At 41.9% G+C, this 21,043-nt stretch overlaps 1 protein-coding gene across 3 annotated transcripts in view; it reads left to right on the top strand.

Annotated features, from left to right (window-relative positions):
- The window catches only part of RAP1GAP2 (RAP1 GTPase activating protein 2), a 1,157,994-nt gene that overhangs the window by 573,049 nt on the left and 563,902 nt on the right, over window positions 1-21,043 (top strand). The window contains exon 1 of one of the 3 annotated variants that reach the window (XM_069761274.1): window positions 4,025-4,896. The exons of 1 other annotated variant lie outside the window; for it this stretch is intronic. In XM_069761274.1, coding sequence (XP_069617375.1) covers window positions 4,787-4,896 — 110 coding nt within the window. In that variant the 5' untranslated portion in view covers window positions 4,025-4,786. Of the gene's footprint in view, window positions 1-4,024; window positions 4,897-21,043 lie in introns of those variants that run through there. One more of the 3 variants, XM_069761271.1, reaches the window with a different exon arrangement.

The raw sequence follows: 21,043 nt of genomic DNA, 5'->3' as shown, positions 1-21,043 counted from the left end.
AAGCAATGATTTCCTTTTTGTTTCCTGCTGCATAAAACTCTCAGAGGCACTTACCATCTGTGACTCCATAGCAACTCTTTCATGACAAGAATCTATCAATACTTTGCTGCCATGAATTGTCTATTTGTTGAGGACAATGTATGCGGGAGCCTTGGTAAGCCTTCCTATGAAAGCCTTTATTACTGACTGTTAATGCAATGATATACGGCAGAACCAATAATGCATCGGCAATGAGGACCAAGCACAAATATGTATATCGTCTGAGGAAATCAGTAGGACAAGCTATAAATTACCGTATGTTCGCAAGGTAGACATTTCGAGCAGAGTTCAATGCGTATTTTAAGCTGAAATCTGCTTGAAATCCACTTGACCACCTCCATCATATAAAAAATGTTTTGTAGCAATCGGGGCTGTTCAAATTGCATTTTCTTGTTGGGAGTTGTGACGGGCGAACCCCTGGATGTTCGGATCCTGAGGATAAGGGGGGCTCAAACATACAGTGTTTGCCATGCTGTGATGTGCATGACAGTGCGGCAAACACTGCCTCTGATCCGCAGTAACATGAATACCGCTAATTAGAGAGCTGCTGTTCCTACACTGTCAGATGACAGAGTGAGCCCGCAGCTGAGACCAGCGGTAAAAAGTGTACCTCCGGTCACAGGGGTCAGCTGATGGTACTACTACTCTCATCAGCCTATACCTGCTGTCACTGATAACAGCGAGAGCAGGCTCCGCTGATGGGTGTATTCATCAGCCAGTGCCTGCTCTATAAATAAATACCTTAAAAAAATTCAGTGGGTTCCCCTGTATTTTTGATAACCAGCCAGGCAAAACTGACAGCTGCAGACTGCAACCCTCAGTTGCAGCTTTAGCAAGGCTGATTATCAAGAACCGAGGGATTCCCACTCTGCTTTTTTAAATTATTTAAATAAATAATTTAAAAAATGGCGTGGGGTCCCCCCATTTTTTGACAACCAGCCAAGCTAAAGCAGACAGCAAGTGATGTTAATATTTGTGGGGTTGATGTCCCCTTTGTATTGTCCGGTGACATAAGCTCACACATTAGTAATTAAGAAGTGTCTATGAGACACCTATCAATTCCTAATCCTATAGTATGTATTGTAAATTAATACACAGCCAGAAGAAGTCCTTTATTTGAAACAAAAAAAATCACACTTTTACTTTTTTATTTAAAAATAACAAGCACAGTTATACTCTCCTAACGCCCATTTTATTGAAGCCCTTGTTTCCTGTAAAAAAAACAAAAATAAAAACAATATCCCTCACCTGTCTGACATACTGTCCCATGCTGTAATCCACATCTATGGTAATTCATTTTCAACCTGGACGGTGCAGCCCCAGTGACTAGCGGTGACATCTTCGAGGTTACGGCAGGTCCCTGAGGCTGCATTCTCAGAAGGGCCAATGAAACCTCAGTGAGATCACTGCTAGCACGGTGAGAAAAAAATCTCACGGTGCAGCACTGAGCTCAGCAACTTCACCAAAGTTCATCCAGGGGAGCAACAAAGACCGTTTTAAAAATCTGCCCATGTCTTTTTTCTTTATTTTTTTTAAAGGTGTGTGTGAAAGCAGTTAAAGGGAACCTGTCACACCCCTTCACCCCCCAAGTCCTATTAAAGTAAAATAGCCACCTTCAGCAGCACTAAGGCTGCAATCTGTGAAGGTGGCGCTTATGGTTATTATCCCTAGGAACGCTGAAATGATGAGTTTTATAAATTTCCCTCTATACCTCTATTGAGTCAGGGCGGTAGTTTTCTCCCCCTAACTCTACCGCCTCGCAACCGCCCATTATCCCGCTCTGTCCTCCGTATGTCACCTCTTCTCTTTCTTGTGACGTCACCGGCGTCTGCACTCTGCAATGAGGTCTCGGGCATGCAATATTTGCAGCAATATGATTATCCACCGCTAGGGATTATTCCTCTCAGCATCTCAGCCATGAGAGAATAGCAGCTTCTCTTCCGGCACTTACTGCATTCTCCACTGCCCTGAAAAGACCACAGTGGAAAGATAAAGTCCTGACCTTAAGTCCTGACCACTGTGTGCACAAAGGTCAGGTCCACAAAGGACATCTTCAAGGACTGGCTTTTTTATTTCACTGGAGTTTTTTTATGACCATCTTGTATACCCAAGAACAGTAATAAAGAACAAAGCAGGTGTGAGCGTTAATTCTTCTGAACCCCAAAGCTAAATCTGTCGCAGGAACTCTTCCTTCCATGCGCCATTTAAAATAGTCATGTTTCCTTTTGTTGCAGAGAAACCTTAGGGCCCAATCAGGCATCAGGACCCAAATGTGAGCAGTAACTCTGCACCCCTATAGCAAGTCCTCTTACCAAGTTTTTTTTTCCACCTAATCTGAGAGCACCATGATATAGAGGCAGAGATGCTGATTCCAGCGATGTGTCACTTACTGAGCTGCTTACTGTATTTTCTTAAAATCACTGTTTTATCAGCAGGAAATTATCACTAGAGGACTAGTAACCCTGCTGCCATGTGATTCTCCATATTTACAAGCTCTGTATAAGCCCACCCCATCGCTGATTGGCTGCTTTCTGCCTATGCACCGTGTATACAGAAAGCTGCCAATCAGTGGGGTTATACAGAGCTCAGCATTCAGAGTACAGCTAGATCTACAGCAGATAAAACAGATTTGATCAAACTGTAGCAAGCAGCCAAGTGGTCCATTGTTGGAATCAGGGTCTCTGCCCCTACATTATGCTGCTCTCAGAAGGAAAAACTTGGGGAGATATATTACTCTATCATTGTTGTTTATCAGAATATTAAAGCTGATGAAAAACACTAATGAGATGCTGCTACAATTGTTATCTGCCATCCATTAAATGGTTTCTCAATTTATCAAAACTATTAGTATCCAGATATTCTGTGTTATAAATTTATAGAAGTAAATGTCACTCTGGTGACAAACAAAGCAACAAAATTAGCCTGACACCCCTTTTTTTTGGATTTCTGAAATATCATTGAATTTGCTGGGACTCTAAACGCAGCTGAAAATTTGCACAAAAAAAAAGTGCATAAAAAATGCAGCAAAAACGCCTAGTGTGAACTTAGCCTAAATAGAGTGAGATATTTTTTTCACTAAACTTTATCAACATGCACAAGAGACAAATAATGATCTCTTTATTTATATAAAACCTGCAGGAAAAATAGCACAAAAACGCAGCAGAAAAGCACCAAAACCTACGTTTTTAATCGCCGCTTCTTTCCTGGCAAGAGATCAGGTTTTGCTGCAGAAAAAAAGCTGCAAAAACGCCTAGTGTGAACACAGCCTAAAGCTACTTTTCCACCATGAGCTTCTGGTAAGATTTTGATGTTGCAGATTTTCTGTATCATTTCTGCACCCATTAGTTAAAATAGGTTACGTCCATTTTTTTTTTTAAATACACAGGGTCCAAAACTCATGGCGGGATTTTCAAATATAGGAATAATTTAATTGACGAAATGTGAACTGTTTATAAGGGTAGAATTGCACAAAGCAATTTTTGGGGGGGCAGAAATCTGCAGAAAATATGCAGCGTGTGAACAATATATATGATTACACGATTACCACGTTGAAATCCCTGTATTGTCTTGCGCATTATGAATTATGCCTGATCATCTCTATGAAAATATGTCATGTTAAAAAAAACTATGTAGAGCAATAATGCTCTAGAAATGGCTGCAGCAGATCTGAATTTGTCAGCTCTTTTATATTCGGAAATTAAGTTATTATATTGTTAACGTTGTTACTTATGACTGTTGTGTTTGAAACTGTTAAACTGTAAAGCGCTGCGGAATATGTTGGCGCTATATAAATAAAGATTATTATTATTATTAATTAAGGTCACGCAGAGTCGTACGAGATGTCAAACTCAGCACTGCTGCACCGCTGAGTTCACTCGGCCATACAGTATACATAGGATAGGGTTAAATATGAGATCCGCTCCGCCTCCAATGGATCTGTGCTGTCTCCGATTCCTCCATCAGTGCAGACACAAAATCCAGTTTTGAAGAACTCTGCCCAGACTTCTGGCTGTCACTAAATTCGTCTCCAGCATTCTGCGGCGAGTAAAGAAAGAATGAGGAGAGAGGAGGAAATAATCCGTCTGGGAACACCCACCTTGCAGATCCTGGGCTCCCTAGCCTGTGCAGGCAAAGATGCTCCTCAATCCACCGCCTACTTCGCACACACTCAGCATCATCTTGCTAGTGAAAGTTAATATTTTAACCGGCAGGTGCAGAGCCAACTCCGAGCCATTGTGTTGTGTGTGTTTGTTTTTCTTCCCCTCTCTCCTGGGCTTTGATTTCATGACATCCCTTTTCAGCTCTGGTTGTGTGTGTCCGTCTCCTAGCAAATTATGGATCTGCGAAGGAGAATCACGCACTCCTCTATGTGTGAGCTGAAACTTGTCTTGGAATATTTGTGAGAAGAAGGATCCTTGAGGAGCAGACGTTCACGCTTGGTCTTCTGATGGACATTTTCCAGATAGGATGAGGCTGCAGCACTTTGGAAAGTGACTTGTCGTAATCTGCCTTTTCCTTAATTTGTCATACTAACTGAATGACGAAAAAAACCAAGGAAGAGGCCGAACTGGCGGGAGAGTACCTTGGATCTCGGTGACAAGTGACCTTAAGGTCACCGGTGGAAAAGTCACTTGTCTTGTCCGCAGGCGTTAAAAAGGAGAGAAGAGGGATCAGTCACCTTGCAGCCTTAAGTCTTTAAGTTTTCATACTTTGGTCCTGGAGACGGTGGCCCTTGGATCTAATAAACATGTCACAACCGCCGACGGAAAGGATGCATTCGAAAAAAGCTGGAATTCGAGCCGCGGTGGTTTTAATTGGATTGCTCCACAAATCAAGGAAACAGAATAGAGAGAGGAGGTAACGCTGCATGCTGATCATTGTCCTTGTCCTCATACTTGTGTGTTGGTTTTGCTACTTCAGCAGTAGACGGGGGATGGATGACAACTTGCAATGTTGGGAATAACCCTTTAAGTACAGTGCTGGTATTACAGTGGTACAGCGGGGTCATCGTGAGCGTTAGATGAGGCCTTGTTACATTGGGGTCAGTTATGAGAAGGAAACCTTTTTTAAAGCTGTCACTTTTGACGTCGATCTTTGCGCCGTTGACTTTGAAATGTCACATGACAACTACAGAATACAGCACCGCTGCAAAACATTTCTCCTACCCAAAGCGACTGTGACAAGGCCGGCCCCTACTTGATGTCCGATATTTATTCGACTTTTATCACATTATATCTGATTATTTGACTTTGTCCATATAATTGCGACAGAAAAAGAAAAATGTTGGAAGCGCTCTCGACAGTTTCTCAGAATAAAAATTCTTTACGTAGAGGAGGTCAGAATTTAGGAGCCATGTGTCAACCGTGTGATATGTAGAACAGAATTACAATAAAGCTGGATTTCTTTGAATATTATCTAACAGCATATATATATATACGAGGCTATGGCTTGGCTTTGATGGATAGCTCCTCATTTTGAGCTTCCATCACCTGTATTGGTTTATGATGAAACCAAAGGTGGCACTTTCACCTGATTAATGTGACTCGAAACAGAACTAATCTCATCCTTGTCATTATCATGGCAAAAATAACTTCAAATAAGGAAGTTTCGTTCCTAAATTCACTTTTTTTCCCTGAAAAAAAAGACAAACTACATAAAAAGACCCCACAAGACACCTGCCCACCTACCGGTCCAGTCACACTATTTCCATGCATTTATGACTAAAATAGATGGTGTCTTCAGGTAAATCATGGAGCTAGTTGTTTCCTAAACCTCCAAAATGACTCCCTGTCCTCTGTGTTTGCACATGCAGCCTTGTCCCTGTCTGCTCCCCACATAACACACATGCTTGTGCTCATCTTTACACCAATGTGCACGCAGTGAGGGGGGAGAGCTAGAGCCTATATAGGAGCCATTGATGCCAGGGCATTACATGAATTATTTATTTTACTCACTTATATATAGTAGCTTCATTAATTCCATAGAGCTTTACAGATATTATCATCACTGTCCCCATTGGGGCTCACTATCTACATTCCCTATCAGTATGTCTTTGGAATGTGGGAGGAAACCGGAGAACCCGGAGGAAACCCAAGCAAACATGGAGAGAACATACAAACTCTTTGCAGATGTTGTCCTTGGTGGGATTTGTTCCCAGGACCCCAGCGCTGCAAAACAACAGTGCTAACCACTGAGCCACCTTTTAGAATATGTAAGTGGTTAATTTCATTGCTTTTACCAATGTGTGAATATGGAATACAATTTCCCTTTAGAAGTATACAGTGGGTCATTGTCCATTGTAGTCCCATACAAATTGCCAATGAGTCCCGTGACAAAAAGTAAGTAGAAAATTTGGTTAAAATGTACAATGAGAAGAGAAAATATTCACCTTTATAATTCATTATCACTAGAGGCATCAATAATCCCTGGATAGGAATGAGTTAAAGCAAAAAAATATCCCACCTGTAACAGAAGAGGAAGCCTTAGGAGTCAGGAGGGGTCCAGTCTCTTGTACATTTGCCATTTTTAGCAATATTACTCTCACGTTGAGGTTTCTCATACGTCTCAATATTGTGACAGGCCATGTATTTTTGAGGGACAGAACAGCTGGAGTTGGCAGGATTTGGGGGAGGAGATGGCCTTATGACGAGACTCACCATGTTTTCTTAAATACTTGCTCCATTGAACCATCACACACCATTTACTAGGTGATCCCATGTTTGGATGCCTCCCTCGGTGTGTGGCCCCACATGCAGCGCAGCATTGAAGAGACGCAATTACTTATTGTGTTAGTACAATCACTATCCGTGGGGTGGTGAGGGGTAGTGAAAACAAGAGTGGGCGCAAAAGCGCACTGTGAAAAACACAAGACCTGCTGAGGCGGATACACAGGAGTGCAGCAGGGTAACAATCAGTCATTAGCTCTGGAGAATGTTGGGGGTTGCACGAGGGCACAAGGAAGCAGTGGTGACACCAACTACAGCAAAGTGTGGCAGAAGACAACCTGCTGTTAACTCACAACGTCAGGAATCATTTGTATGTTATGTTAATAACTCCATACAATTATATTCTACAGCTAATACCCGTGTAACATGCAGTATACTCCATACGGAGCTATTCAATCACACATGTCACTCTGGCATGTGGAGCGTCTCATCCACTATCATCTTTCCTCAGATCAGACATATATACACTGTAATGTGAATATTGGAGGAAGCCGATATGAATGGGAACCTGGATACGGACCGATACACTGATCATCTTATGTCTATATTAACCAGCAATGACATGATCAGTCCCTGTCATATGTGTCCTCCCAGACACTAATTCATCTATGTCTCCATCTCTAGAGATGAACTCTATATCATTTATGTACATACCATATTACATTCATTTCTTATGGTGTTTATAGTAAGCCAACATATTCCATAGCACTGTACAAGAATAATGCACATCCTCACAGACACATACTAATCTACGTCTCTATCTCTGGAAATGTGCTCTGCATCACATGTACTGCATATATATATATATATATATATATATATATATATGTCAAAATTGGAACAGCATCACGTATTACCGCAGTTGTCGTGCAGCGCTTTCCCAACCAATGTTCAAATGGCTTCCAATAATAGAGATAAAAAAAGGAAAACAAAGCGAAAGGATACCATATCCGAAACGTTGCCACACTGTTCAGGCATTAAAGCCCGTTTTTTCTTTAATTTTTGTGCTGTTTTCCTTTTTTTATCTCTCTCTCTCTCTCTCTCTCTCTATATACTGTATATATATATATGTGCATTTAGTTATGTACTTATTTATTACATTAATTTATTATGTTATTTATATTGCATTTATCTCTTATTATGGTGTTTATATTAAGCCAACATATTCCATAGCACTGTACAAGAATAATGCACATCCCTACAGACACATACTAACCTACGTCTATATCTCTGGAAATGTACACTGCATCACAAGTACACAAGAAAACAATTATTCTAATATCATTCCTTGGGAACACATAATGAATGTCACAATATTACTGTTATAAAAAAGAAATGCTACAAGTTGTTGGATACGACACACCTCTGAATGCCATACTTTAGAAAATACAGTTCTTGCAATTTTTCTGCAGCAGATTGATTTGAGACCTTATATGTCAAAATTGAAATATAAAGGGCTCACACATTTGCAGTTCTGATGCTATGGAGAAAATGTAAAGATGGCCATACTCATTAGATTAATATCCGTCAAACATTTACATTTCGGCAGAACCACACGACTAATGTGGCATGGTGGTGTCCCAACAATCCCAGAATAATAGGTTTTGAAGAAAAAAAGATCAACTGCCTTCAGAAGTGTCTGTTAGGGTTTTGCTTCCCTCCCCTCAGCTGAAATGCATGGGTGGGGAACGGTAACTTGGGAAAAAAACTGTGAGGCCAAATCCAGCAGCTAGCTCAAGTGCATGGCCTGCTTTACAGTAGCAGGTGTAACTTGCAAGATAGCAGTAAACACCCAAGGGGGCAATGGTCACTTAGAGGTGAGGTGCAATTAGTGGCCATTATGGATGAGAAAGGGAAGAGCGAAATGTAGAATAAGGAGAAAAATAGCAATTCACTTTTCAGGTCTTGAACCCTCTTGCTATGGGGGGCCACATGAATTCTTAATACTATTCTAAAGGTACCGTTACACTTTACCAACGATCACGACCAGCGATAAGACCTGGCCGTTATCGTTGGTAAGTCGTTGTGTGGTCGCTGGAGAGCTGTCACACAGACAGCTCTCCAGCGACCAACGATGCCGAAGTCCCCGGGTAACCAGGGTAAACATCGGGTTACTAAGCGCAGGGCCGCGCTTAGTAACCCGATGTTTACCCTGGTTACCATTGTAAATGTAAAAAAAAAACACTACATACTCACATTCCGGTGTCTGTCACGTCCCCCAGCGTCAGCTTCCCACACTCACTGTGTCAGCGCCGGCCGGCCGTAAAGCAGAGCACAGCGGTGAAGTCACCGCTGTGCATTACGGCCGGCGCTCACGGTCAGTGCAGGAAGCTGAAGGCGGGGGACGTGACAGACACCGGTATGTGAGTATGTACTGTTTTTTTTTTTTTTACTTTTACAATGGTAACCAGGGTAAATATCGGGTTACTAAGCGCGGCCCTGCGCTTAGTAACCCGATATTTACCCTGGCTACCAGTGAACACATCGCTGGATCGGCGTCACACACACCGATTCAGCGATGACAGCGGGTGATCAGCGACCAAAAAAAAGGTCCTGATCATTCCCAGCGACCAACGATCTCCCAGCAGGGGCCTGATCGATGGTCGCTGTCACACATAACGATTTTGTTAACAATATCGATGCTACGTCACAAAAAGCAACGATATCGTTAAAGAAATCGTTATGTGTGACGGTACCTTTTGGCACGATTAGACCTGAAGACCAAGGCCATTAACAACCCCCAATCTACTAAATGGATGCCGATTCACAGTCACTTAAAGACCTGTTTACACAGGGTGACAAGCCTTGATATGATCATTCCATGCACCTGGAACATCATGTTATCACCAGCACATCTCCTGTTTATAAAGGACAATATGCTACCAAGAACAATCATTTTGTAAGCTTGCTTAAAAGTAATTGCACCTAATAAACAAAGCATTTTTCTCATTTGTTGATATACTGCTGCCTTGTTTTGGATATGGTCACACCTCGTAGCCACAGTGGGGTCTTTTTGCAACATCATTCCACTGCGATATGAATGCTTCTGCCCCGATTATCGGCCCATCTAAATGGACCCTTAGTTTCTGTCACCATCTCTCCCATCATCTCACAATTCTTTAGCCGATCTCCGTACTAATGTATGGGTATTCCCATATTAGATATTTATAGCATATCCACAACTCTGGAATCCACTGGTGGACACAGACGGAAGAGGCCCCTTGCATACATATAATATATGGGCCCTTTGCAACCCAAGAGGTCATCAAAATACACAATTCCTCCTGCTTTGGCGGTAGAAATGGGCCACCTTACCTCTCGGGCACCCATTATATGTCTGCCCCTATTAGGACCCCTACATTTTTAAGACTAGGGTGTCAGGAGTATCATGGGACGGGGGTTGTCTACTCATGTGTGGCTCACTTCATTCACTTCTATGGCAAATATGAAAAATAAGACAACTTGCTTGGCTTCTTTCATAACTTCCACTGAGACTACTGAAGTCACATACTCATAGTAGATCCTAGAAGTGGGATCTGTATCCTTCAGACATTTCTAGAATATCCCATAGATCTGATATAAAAATAACTCTTTCATCTATTTTTGCAAAGTTTGAGCACTTCATTTGGCCTCCATCTGAACACAGCGTCACACGAGTTCAGAATTCCTCCCAGCCGTCCTTCCTGGTTTATATATGTTCCATTATTCACAAACTCAGTGAAATCAGTTCAGTCACAAATTAAATCCGGTAAATGATTGATGGCTGCAGCTGGATGTGCTGTATGTATCTAGTAAGTGACGTGGGCAGCTTGTTGGATTAGATGAGCGACATCTATTTGCCTATAAGTGGAGCTCCATGAAATACAGCGAGTGCCGTTGCCGCCTGGTGCATTAGTACGTCCTCACCGTGCTTTTGATAACATCAGGCAGAGCTGAAATGTTGAGGGAGAGATGCCATGCTTCATAACGTTTCATTCAACCCGGCCTAAGAGCAACAATGGCAAAACGTTAGGAAAGTTCAATATTTATTTGTCGCAAAGCAAATGGGCCCTTTGTGACATCAATGTCCTGTTGTCTGGGACAAGACAAGGAAAAGTTTTGGTCATTCTAAGCATGCTGGGATACACAGGGTCACATAGTTTTCAGCACCATATTTAACCCTAAAGCCTGAAACTGATAGCTATTTGTGGGTTAGGAACCTAATGATTACTGCTTTAAAGGGGTATTTTGCTTTAGAGGCAATGGACACCTTTAAATAATTGTTTTTACATGTTACTGGTTACTTTTACTCAACAAAATTGCACTAAGATTCAGTCAGCAATCGTCATTGCTTTATTCATTTTCAGAAATCCCTCCCCTGCTGATATAAAGTTTGTAGCCTGATGCAAATTTCTTACGTTTTGCTACTGGGAGTGTCACTCCCTGTAATGAAGGTTGGATGTGAGATCTGTGTGTATCCAGCGTGCATTGTCTTCTCTTTCTTTCAGGCATCAGAGCAGCTCCAACACTGTTCTTATCTCTCCATGTGCTTTCCTGCTAAATTTATCTAATAATGTGTGCAAAAACTGTAAAGCGCTGCGTAATATGTTGGCGTTATATAAAACTAAAGATTAGTATATCCTATTTTCTCTGTCCTCCTGCAGATACTTTCCCCCCTTTCCACGCTGGAGATCTGCATAAAATCCCCTCCCCGCTGCTATGTCTAAGGCCGGTTTCCCACGTCAGTGGCTCCGGTACGTGTGGTGACAGTTTCCTCACGTACCGGAGCCACTGACACACGTAGACACATTAAAATCAATGCATCTGTGCAGATGTCATTGATTTTTTGCAGACCATGTCTCCGTGTACCAAACACGGAGACATGTCAGTGTTCGTGGGAGCGCACGGATTACACAAACCCATTAAAGTCAATGGGTCTGTGTAAAACACGTACCGCACACGGTCCGTGTGCAGTCCGTGTGCCGTGCAGGAAACAGCGCTACAGTAAGCGCTGTCCCCCCCACTGGTGCTGAAGCCGTCATTCATCTCTTCCCTGCAGCAGCGTTTGCTGTAGAGAAGATATGAATATTCCTTTTTTTTTTAGTTTCTCGTGTTTAAAATAAAGCTCCATGTCCCCACCCCCCTCCCACCCCCTGTGCGCCCGCCCGCAGTTCTTAAAATACTCACCCGGCTCGCTCCCTCGCTGGCGCTGCTTCCTGTCCTGGCCGCACCTTCTACTGTATGAGCGGTCACGTGGGGCCGCCGATTACAGTCATGAATATGTGGCTCCACCTCCCATAGGGGTGGAGCCGCATGTTCATTACTGTAAATGAGTGGCCCCACGTGACCGCTCATACAGTAGAAGGTGCAGCCAGGACAGGAAGCAGCGCCAGCGAGGGAGCGAGCCGGGTGAGTATTTTAAAGAACAGCGGGGGGGGGGGGGCGCACAGGGGGTGGGAGGGGGGTGGGCACATGGAGCTTTATTTTAAACACGAGAAACTTAAAAAAAAAAGGAATATTCATATCTTCTCTACAGCAAACGCTGCTGCAGGGAAGATATGAATGGCGGCTTCAGCACCAGATGCTGGTGCATGTGGTACCCAGCACGGTGCGTGTGGTACCCAGTGGGCACACAGGCAGCACACGTGTGCTGCACGTGTGCCACACTGATGTGCCACAGAAACGCACGGACACACGGACACGGATAATTCCGGTACCGATTTTTCCGGTACCGGAATTATCTGGACCTGTGAGACTGGCCTAACACTGAGAGAAGGGGGAGCAGAGGAAACAGAAAGCTGTCTAATCCAGGTGCTGGAGCCCTGACAGATTTGCATTTTTTTTTCATTATCAAGCAGGACATACAGAAACACTGCAGCAGTAGAAATAGAAAGGTTGTCACTTTTTAGCCAAGATTTACATAGCCTTTAAGCATAACTTTATATATCAGTTATAGATAGACCGACTGATTATAAAAGAGCAGGTTCTTATAAGCCTTGAAATATTAGCATTGTCCTATTCCTTATGGTAGATATTCTGTTAATCTGTTTTAATTAGAGAACTATTGACTATTAGTGATGATAAGCGAAAGTGCTCGGGATACTCAGGATGTCACTGGAGTATCAGGGTGCTCGGATGTACTCAGCACTGTCTGGTGCTTGGATGTAATGCTCAAATTCCTGCCTCGCATTTTTGGCACCTGTTACCCAGCTAATAATCATGCAGGGATTGCTTGTGCATCACTGTAATGCCGTACCATCTTGGTAGCGGCATTACAGTGTTTGGCTCATCAGAAGTAATGCTGACAGCCAATCACGTTGTAGGGTCTGCTGGAAAAAAATACTCGGATTTCCCATTGACTCCGATTATACTCGGAACGAGCATCTGAGCATTTTAGCGCTTTCTTATCACTGTAAAACTTTGCACAATAAAGTAGAAGAATGCGGCACTCACCCAGGTTGCGAAGTGAATATCTTTAATCTCTCTTTAATCAATGTACAGACTTTGCATAAAAGACAAGCGGAGACGACGAGGGTGCGGGGAGAGTGAGCTGGACGACGGCCGTTTCGCACAACAATTAGTGCTTCCACAGGTCCATGAAGCACTAATTGTGCGAAACGGCCTAAATGGTGTTTCCCACAATACACTGGTGATACATGTCTAATTGTCGCATTGATGGGCCCCCAGAGATCACACACTTATCACCTTGTCTGATCGTCATTCCCTACTTCTGCATGGCTTCACAACTGGGGAGGTTTGCTATTCTGACCCCTAGCCAGGTGCCAACTCCCGTTGGTGAAGTGTTGGACTGGTGCAAACCCTGAGGAAATAATGAAGGCATATCGCTAGCCTATAAAAAATGTGTGTATTCAATTATAATGACATCCTGGATCATACTGCTATCATTGTGCGCACAGGTCTTATTCATAAATTAATAAACATTGTTCCTAGCAGTGAGTAACAGTCTTCAAATAAACCCATGGCTTGCTTCTGGCGACCGGTTATGGTGACAGAACCTGGGGTCACCTCTTGTTCCCTGGTAGGCCAGTCTGTACGAGTAGCATAATAGTATTCATGGTGACCACAGGAAGGTGAGATCTGCTGTCACAGACTCATATATCCCCCACTCCGTACCTACATTCTTCAGGATCAGGATTGAGTTTCTAATCCTAATACACTATACATAGCTAGGCATGGGGGAGGACTTTCGCGTTAACCCTTTGTGTTGAAAAAAAGAATAGGTATGAACAAATGATGCAGAGATGAACAATACACAGATTCAATTTAGTAACAATTTATATAAAAAAAAGATCAACAGTACAGGAACTGTGAAAAACTGCATAGTCAGGCGCTGGCTGCGGTCTAGACGATCATTCTGTATCCAGATTGTCTTCTCCTCCTGCATTTGGAGCATGTTCGCTTGCAGTTGCATTGAATATTCACTATTGTCTTGCTGTGACCGAAACAACCTCTAATGTAAATGTGAAATGATGTACATAGAGATGTCACTTGTGCCTGCTATCACTCACGCGGTCCCTTCATCTTTCTCACCATTCCACCTAATTTCTATTATGACACAGAGAGCCGTCGTTTCGCTCCGGAGGAGGCAGTTGTGACTATATCGTGGGAGTCATCATTAATCAGTTCTCAATTAGCAAACTAGCATTTGGAAAGTGCACTGTGGAATGAATCCAGATTAGGATTAGGATTTTATCCAATACATGATTCCCTGTGGACAAATAACTTGATTTTATTCAGTTTGTTATGTAAGGTTTATTATGAGAAGAACTTAAAGGAATCTAAGCCCTGAAATCATAGCAATGAGGAAACGGAACGGTCTTCCAGACAAGACAAGGCAGTTGGAGTGGACCTGTCAGCTCAAAATCACCGCCAGGCTGGTGGCATCACCTTCTGGTCCATGGCATATGGTGTCACAATATGTCCTTCTTACTCTTTTACACACTGCAGGCATACATTTGTCACAAAGCATTGAGATTGTCCTAAAAAGACCATCCTTGTAAAGTATGGTAGAAAAAAGGACATAGCAGTAAGACCCATCTGTTGGCTTGTGAATAGGGTGCAGTGCCTTTTCCGTGTTTATAATGGCGCACATCTGTACCAAAGTGGCTCAGGACAATCAGTGATCTAAGGAGTTGTTAACTGACTCATGTTTGGCTTTCTCCAAAAGTTAATATGGGAGAGTGGGTCTTCTATCTTCTTACACACAATACTGGAGCAACCGTTCCTCTTGGCTCGTTATACAGTAATTGTGCAAATGTTTTAGGCAGGTGTTACTGTTGCAAAGTAAAGCTAAGTTCACATTTCCACTGATCATCCTTTAGAGCAGATCCAGCTGCAACCCGTTGACAAAAAAGTTAGGCAGACTCAACTTTATTGTCTGCCTGAAAAAAATGATTTCAACTGGATCCCTTTTTTTTTAACATTGAAGTCTATGGAAAAGAATGCTTTCAAAAATAGAAATGTTAATAGTGTATTGATATCAATTAACAAAATGTAAATGTGAATAAACAATATAGAAACCCAAATTAAATTGATGTGACCGCCCTTTGACTTCAAAACAGTATCAATTCTTCTAGGTACACTTGCACAAATTCAGGGATTTTGTAGGATTTTCGTCAGGTGTCTGAGTAACCTGTTATACCAAACAGGCGATACTGATTATCATCGTTTTCATATGTTAGCTGCTCGGTAGGAAATATTTCATCAAGGACTTGAGTGTATTTTACGGAAACTATTGTGTCCGTGCAGTAGATGCTCTTACCTAAAGGGTTCTGGTTACAGATTTCTTTGAAAAGTGGGAACAGGCAGGAAGAATAATGGAGTTAGAGATGAGTTATCAGGATGCTTCCAAAGGAGTAGACAAGTGGAAATGCAGTAATGGATGTGACACGTCTATTTTGTGGAACCCTGTAAAATTTGGTTCAAATAAACTTTTTTTTTCAAGTGGAAATTACTAGTTGAGGCCTTTGTTAAGGTGTTTAAGGATATACAGTTTTCAAAAGTTTACATACCCCAGCAGAATTTTTGCTTTCCTGGACTTTTTTATGAATGATAACACCAAAACTTTTTCTCCACTCATGGTTAGTGGTTGGGTGAAGCCATGTACTGTTAAACTACTGTGTTTTCTCTTTTTAAATCATAATGACAACACAAAACATCCAAATGACCCTGATCAAGAGTTCACATACCCAAATTTCCTAATACCATGTATTGCCCCCTCTAACGTCAATGACCGTTTGTAGTCTTTTGTGGTAGTTGTGGATGAGGTTCTTTATTTTCTCAGATGGTAAAGCTGCCCACTCTTCTTGGCAAAAAGCCTCCAGTTCCTGTAAATTCCTTGGCTGTCTAGCATGAACTGCGCTCTTGAGATCTCCCCAGAGTGGCTCAATGATATTGAGGTCAGGAGACTGAGATGGCCACTACAGAACCTTCATTTTGTTCTGCTGTAGCCAATGACAGGTTGGCTTGGCCTTGTATTTTGAATCGTTGTCATGTTGGAACTTCCAAGTACGTCCCATGCGCAGCTTCCTGGCTGATGAGTGCAAATTTGCTTCCAGTATTTGCTGATAATGTTCTGCATTCATCTTTCCTTTGACTTTGACCAAGTTTCCTGTGTCTTTGGAGCTCACACATCCCCAAAACATCAGCGATCCACCTCCGTGCTTTACAGTAGAAATGGTGTTCCTTTCATCATAGGCCTTGTTGACCTCTCTCCAAATGTAACATCTATGGTTGTGGCCAAAAAGTTCGATTTTGGTCTCATCACTCCAAATTACCTTGTTCCAGAAATTTAGAGGCTTTTCTCTGTGCTGTTTTGCGTATTGTAAGCTAGATAATTTGTGGTGTTTGCGCAGTAATGGCTTTCTTCAACCATGTAGCCCATTTTTCTCCAAGTGCCTCCTTATTGTGCATCTTGAAACAGCCACACCGCTTGTTTTCAGAGAGTCCTGTATTTCAGCTGATGATATTTGTGGGGTTTTTTTTGCACCCCGAGCAATTTTCCTGGCAGTTGTGGACGACATTTTTGTTGGTCTATCTGACCGTGGTTTATTTTTACAGAGCCCCTGATTTTCCATTTGTTATTCATAGTTTGAATGCTGCTGACTGGCATTACCAATTCCTTGGATATCTTTTTGTATCCTTTTCCTGTTTTATACAACTACCTTTTCCCGTAGATCCATTGACAATTCTTTTGCTTTCCCCATGTCTCACAATCCAGAAATATCAGTGGCTGGATGAAAGATGCAAGAGTCTGTCTGGATCTCAGAAACTCACTCAGCTTTTAAGCACACGAACTGATTACAAGCAAACAGGTCACAGGTGAGGATGTTACCTTTAGTAGCCATTCAAACCCATTTGTGTCAACGTCTGCGCATGTTATCAGGCCAAAATCACCAGGGTATGTGAACTTTTGATCAGGGTCATTTAGATCTTTTGGTTTGCATTATGATTTAAAAAGGGAAAACACAGTAGTTTGACAGTAAATGGCTTCACCCAACCACTAACCATGAGTGGAGAAAAAGATTTGGTGTTATTATTCATATTCTTTGAAAAAAATGTCGAGAAAGTAAAAATTATGCTGGGGTATGTACACTTATGAGCACTATTGTATATTCCTGGGGTGAAAGGTAGAGAATGTTTTTAGTACCAGGCAGTTTCCTGTTCTTCTGTGAGCAACACGGCGAATACATTCCTTGTGAAAGGACTTTAAAATGTTTTACATACTTTCCGTACTTCCAAATTTAATAACAGCTTGTCTAATGTAGGCACACTTGTGGCTAACACGGCTGCCAAGAAGACAGCCCTTAAGAATTAAAGTAATATGGAGAAAACGTGCAATTAAGACTGAAAGACCGAAACTGCTCCCAGTGTCTCCAAGAGAGTGCTGTCTAGTTGGACTAAGCAATCAGTGACCTGTATATACCGACCCCAATCTAGGCCGTACCTTGTATGTAGAACTTATTACTGTATCATATGCTTTAGCTCGTCAAGAATAAAAAGCAGAGCGCTAACGAGCTACAACTAATTTCCTGTATTCTAGATGATACTAACATTGCAATTTATGTAACATTCATTACTTATTACATTTCCCTACATATGGCAGTGCCAGAAATGTCAGATATGTCCTTCCTTAATTTTCTGCATAGCTGAACATATCCTGAGAGAAGTAGCTTGAGATAGTAAGCTTTAGGACTTTCTCACCCTGACAAGTAGCCAGCATAGACCTTGGACGAGAGCTATCAGATAGTTCATCGGATAGCACTTGATCCAATGGTATAGTCCGCATGATAAAAAAAATCCCTGCATGCTGCGACTGGCAGCGTATATCGGATGGCACACAACCATACATGTCAATGGGTGTGTGCAATACATTGGACTGCACTCGGATGTCATCTGAGTGCAGTCCGATATACGCTGACTCCCACAATGGAGAAGATGGAGAAATTAAGTTCTCCATCTTCTCCGCACCTGTGATCCGATTCTCGCATGCGAGAGAATCGGATCACAGTAAAATGACACTCGGATCACGCTCGCGGCAGAGTTCGAGCCGAGGATCATTTGCATATAGCGTCCTATTCCCTTGCATGACAGAATCATCAGATGCTATGCGCTAATGTGAGCGAACCCTTAAAGAGGACCAGTCACCGAGTCAGTATTGGTCCGTCTTGCTCTTATTTATTATTGCTGCTTCTTGGAGTATTTAGTTGTTTTTCTTTATTAAATCCATCATACGGTTCCAGAGATATGGGCAAATGTTTATGGTCTTTACAAGGGTACGTGGCTCAGAGGAACCTCTGGGGAGGGTCTTTAGGCTGTTCTGCATAATTATCCTGTGAGCACTGCTCAATTGTAAAGACTATTTTTAAATTTTCACTATATAAAAAGGCCCATATCTCTGGATCCGTATGGCGGATTTCAGAAAATAAAAAACGAAATACTCATGGGAGCAGTGGGAACAAAATAGGAGCAAGAATTGGACACTTAACCTGGTGACAGGTGCTCTTTAAGAAAAACATGATTTTGGACTACTTTTCCAGAATTTCTTTGTTATATGTGTAGAATGTAAACCCGTAAGGGCAGGGTCCTCGCCCCTCTGTATCAGTCTGTCATTGTTAGTTTGCTTACTGTAAGTGATATCTGTATTTTGATGTAACCCTTTCTCATGTACAGCACCATGGAATCAATGGTGCTATATAAATAAATAAATAATAATAATAATAATAATAATACGTGTCTTTAAATGTCCACCCAGTGGTCCTGATGTGAATTACAGCTTTTTTAATGCTTTTTTTTCTGTACATTTCCATATATTTGCACTGTCTGTTGCTCAGTAGTGGTTATAGCTTCCATTTTTTTTCTTTAAAACCAATTACTTTTAGCCTGAATATATAGGAGAAACTTTTTGCTTCGTGCTATTCATATGATTCCATATATATTTAGGAAAGATATATATCTTGGTACCGTGTTAGCCAGTAGGTAGAAAAATATTTAGAATTGAGAGTCCTCAGTGGTTGATACCTTTTAATGGCTAACTGAAAAGATGGTAACAAATTGCAAGCTTTCAAGACTACACAAGTCTCTTCATCAGGCAAAGACTAAAAGAAATTCTGAAGAATCACATATTTATGCACAACATAGCACAGAAAAAAAAAAAAGGAAAACCCATGGATAAGCCAGGTGACATGAAGCAGAATTACCATGGGTGATAAACAGTTACATCCATAAATATTGGACCAGTTCTTAGATAAGGAATGTTTTATTGCCATGGAATAAATGGCGCTATAATAATAATAAATAATAATAATAATAATAATACCTAAATTACTCCAAAAATTACTTTTTGAAAAGTCACAAATGATGGATCAGGCGAAAACATCTGGAAGCCCATATTCCGCCCACAGTGGAAAACTAAAACTCCCCACAAACGAACACATAAAAAAGAGAATGTAAAAAAGGCACAAATGGAAAGAAGAATATGGCACAAAGAAAAAAAAGGCACAAAGCACTTAAAACTAAACAGTTGCAAATGCCTACATAAAGAAGCCAGCAGGGCCGGTCTGCAGTGCTAATAAACAAAGGCAAGGTAGTGACCTGCTTCAAATGCCGTTTGGCAGAAGTGACTATTTTTGGAAATAAATCCCATTCTTCCATGCTTCTGCACCCAGGTGAGGAACAGAGAACGTGATGTTCTTTTCTGAGTGTGTGCTAAATCTTTGCCACAATAGCCGCAGTAAAGCTGTCACCAGGGTCATTATGCTGCTGCTACCGTTAGCTGAGTAGGTGGCATCTCCTTGGCAGAACAGTGGGTCTCATTTATCAAAGCTGTCAAAAAGAAAAAATATCTTTGCTGCCCATCGCAGCCAATTACAGCTCAGCTTTCTATGATGAACTGCATGAGCGAAATGACAGCTGAGATCTGATTGGTTGCTGTTTTCTTTGATAAATGGGGCCCATTGTATTCCAAATCTTAGGGGACAATTTAGTAGGACAGATGTGTAGGAAGGCAAGTGCCCTACGCCCCCTACTAATCATCATCTAGTCTGTTTAAAAAAAAAAGTGCCATCAGTGGTGGAAATAAATGGAAAAAGTCACAAATTGTTGCTCAAATACTGTATGGCGTGTGTGACTTTTTTACCCCAATAAACCAGAATAGGGGAATGACAATTCCTCTCATTAGGATAGGTACAAACAAGTGTATTTTCAGTCCAAGCTCGGTCCGACAAAACATCGGATGGCACTTATCTAGTTGGAATGTGGTTGGGGGTAGGCATATCGCATACTTGCGGTCACAGTGTGGTCACAGTACTGCCGCCCTTGGTGCTGGCCCCGGTGAATCCTCACAGTGCGCAGTGCACGCACTGCGAGGATTCACAAGTCTACAGAGTGACTGCAGACTTGAAGTTTAAGATTGGACAACATCTTTAATGTAGGAAGAATGGTTTAATGTGGCCTCCTGATCAGTGTAATATGGGCAATAACTTAGCTCAATTCTATTATGTTTAGGAAAGTTAAATGGGGTCAATTTGATGACAAACATAGGATCCTTATTGCGATGGACTTCTATTACAGCTTCAAAGGCAAGAAATGGTTAATCTTTGCAATAAGTCATTGTTTCCAAATGCTGGTCCTTGCAAATGCATGGCAGTATAAACCACTGAAAAACTCCTTTACATAGGCTTATCTCTGGACACCAATGGGTTAGGCTACTTTCACACTAGCATCGTACTCTGCACTGCGACGGGCCGACGTACCGACGCTAGCAGTGAATGCGCCACACA

This window comes from Ranitomeya imitator, chromosome 3, assembly GCF_032444005.1.
Source record: "Ranitomeya imitator isolate aRanImi1 chromosome 3, aRanImi1.pri, whole genome shotgun sequence".
Lineage (NCBI taxonomy): Eukaryota > Metazoa > Chordata > Amphibia > Anura > Dendrobatidae > Ranitomeya > Ranitomeya imitator.
This window is presented reverse-complemented; position numbering and strand designations above follow the sequence as displayed.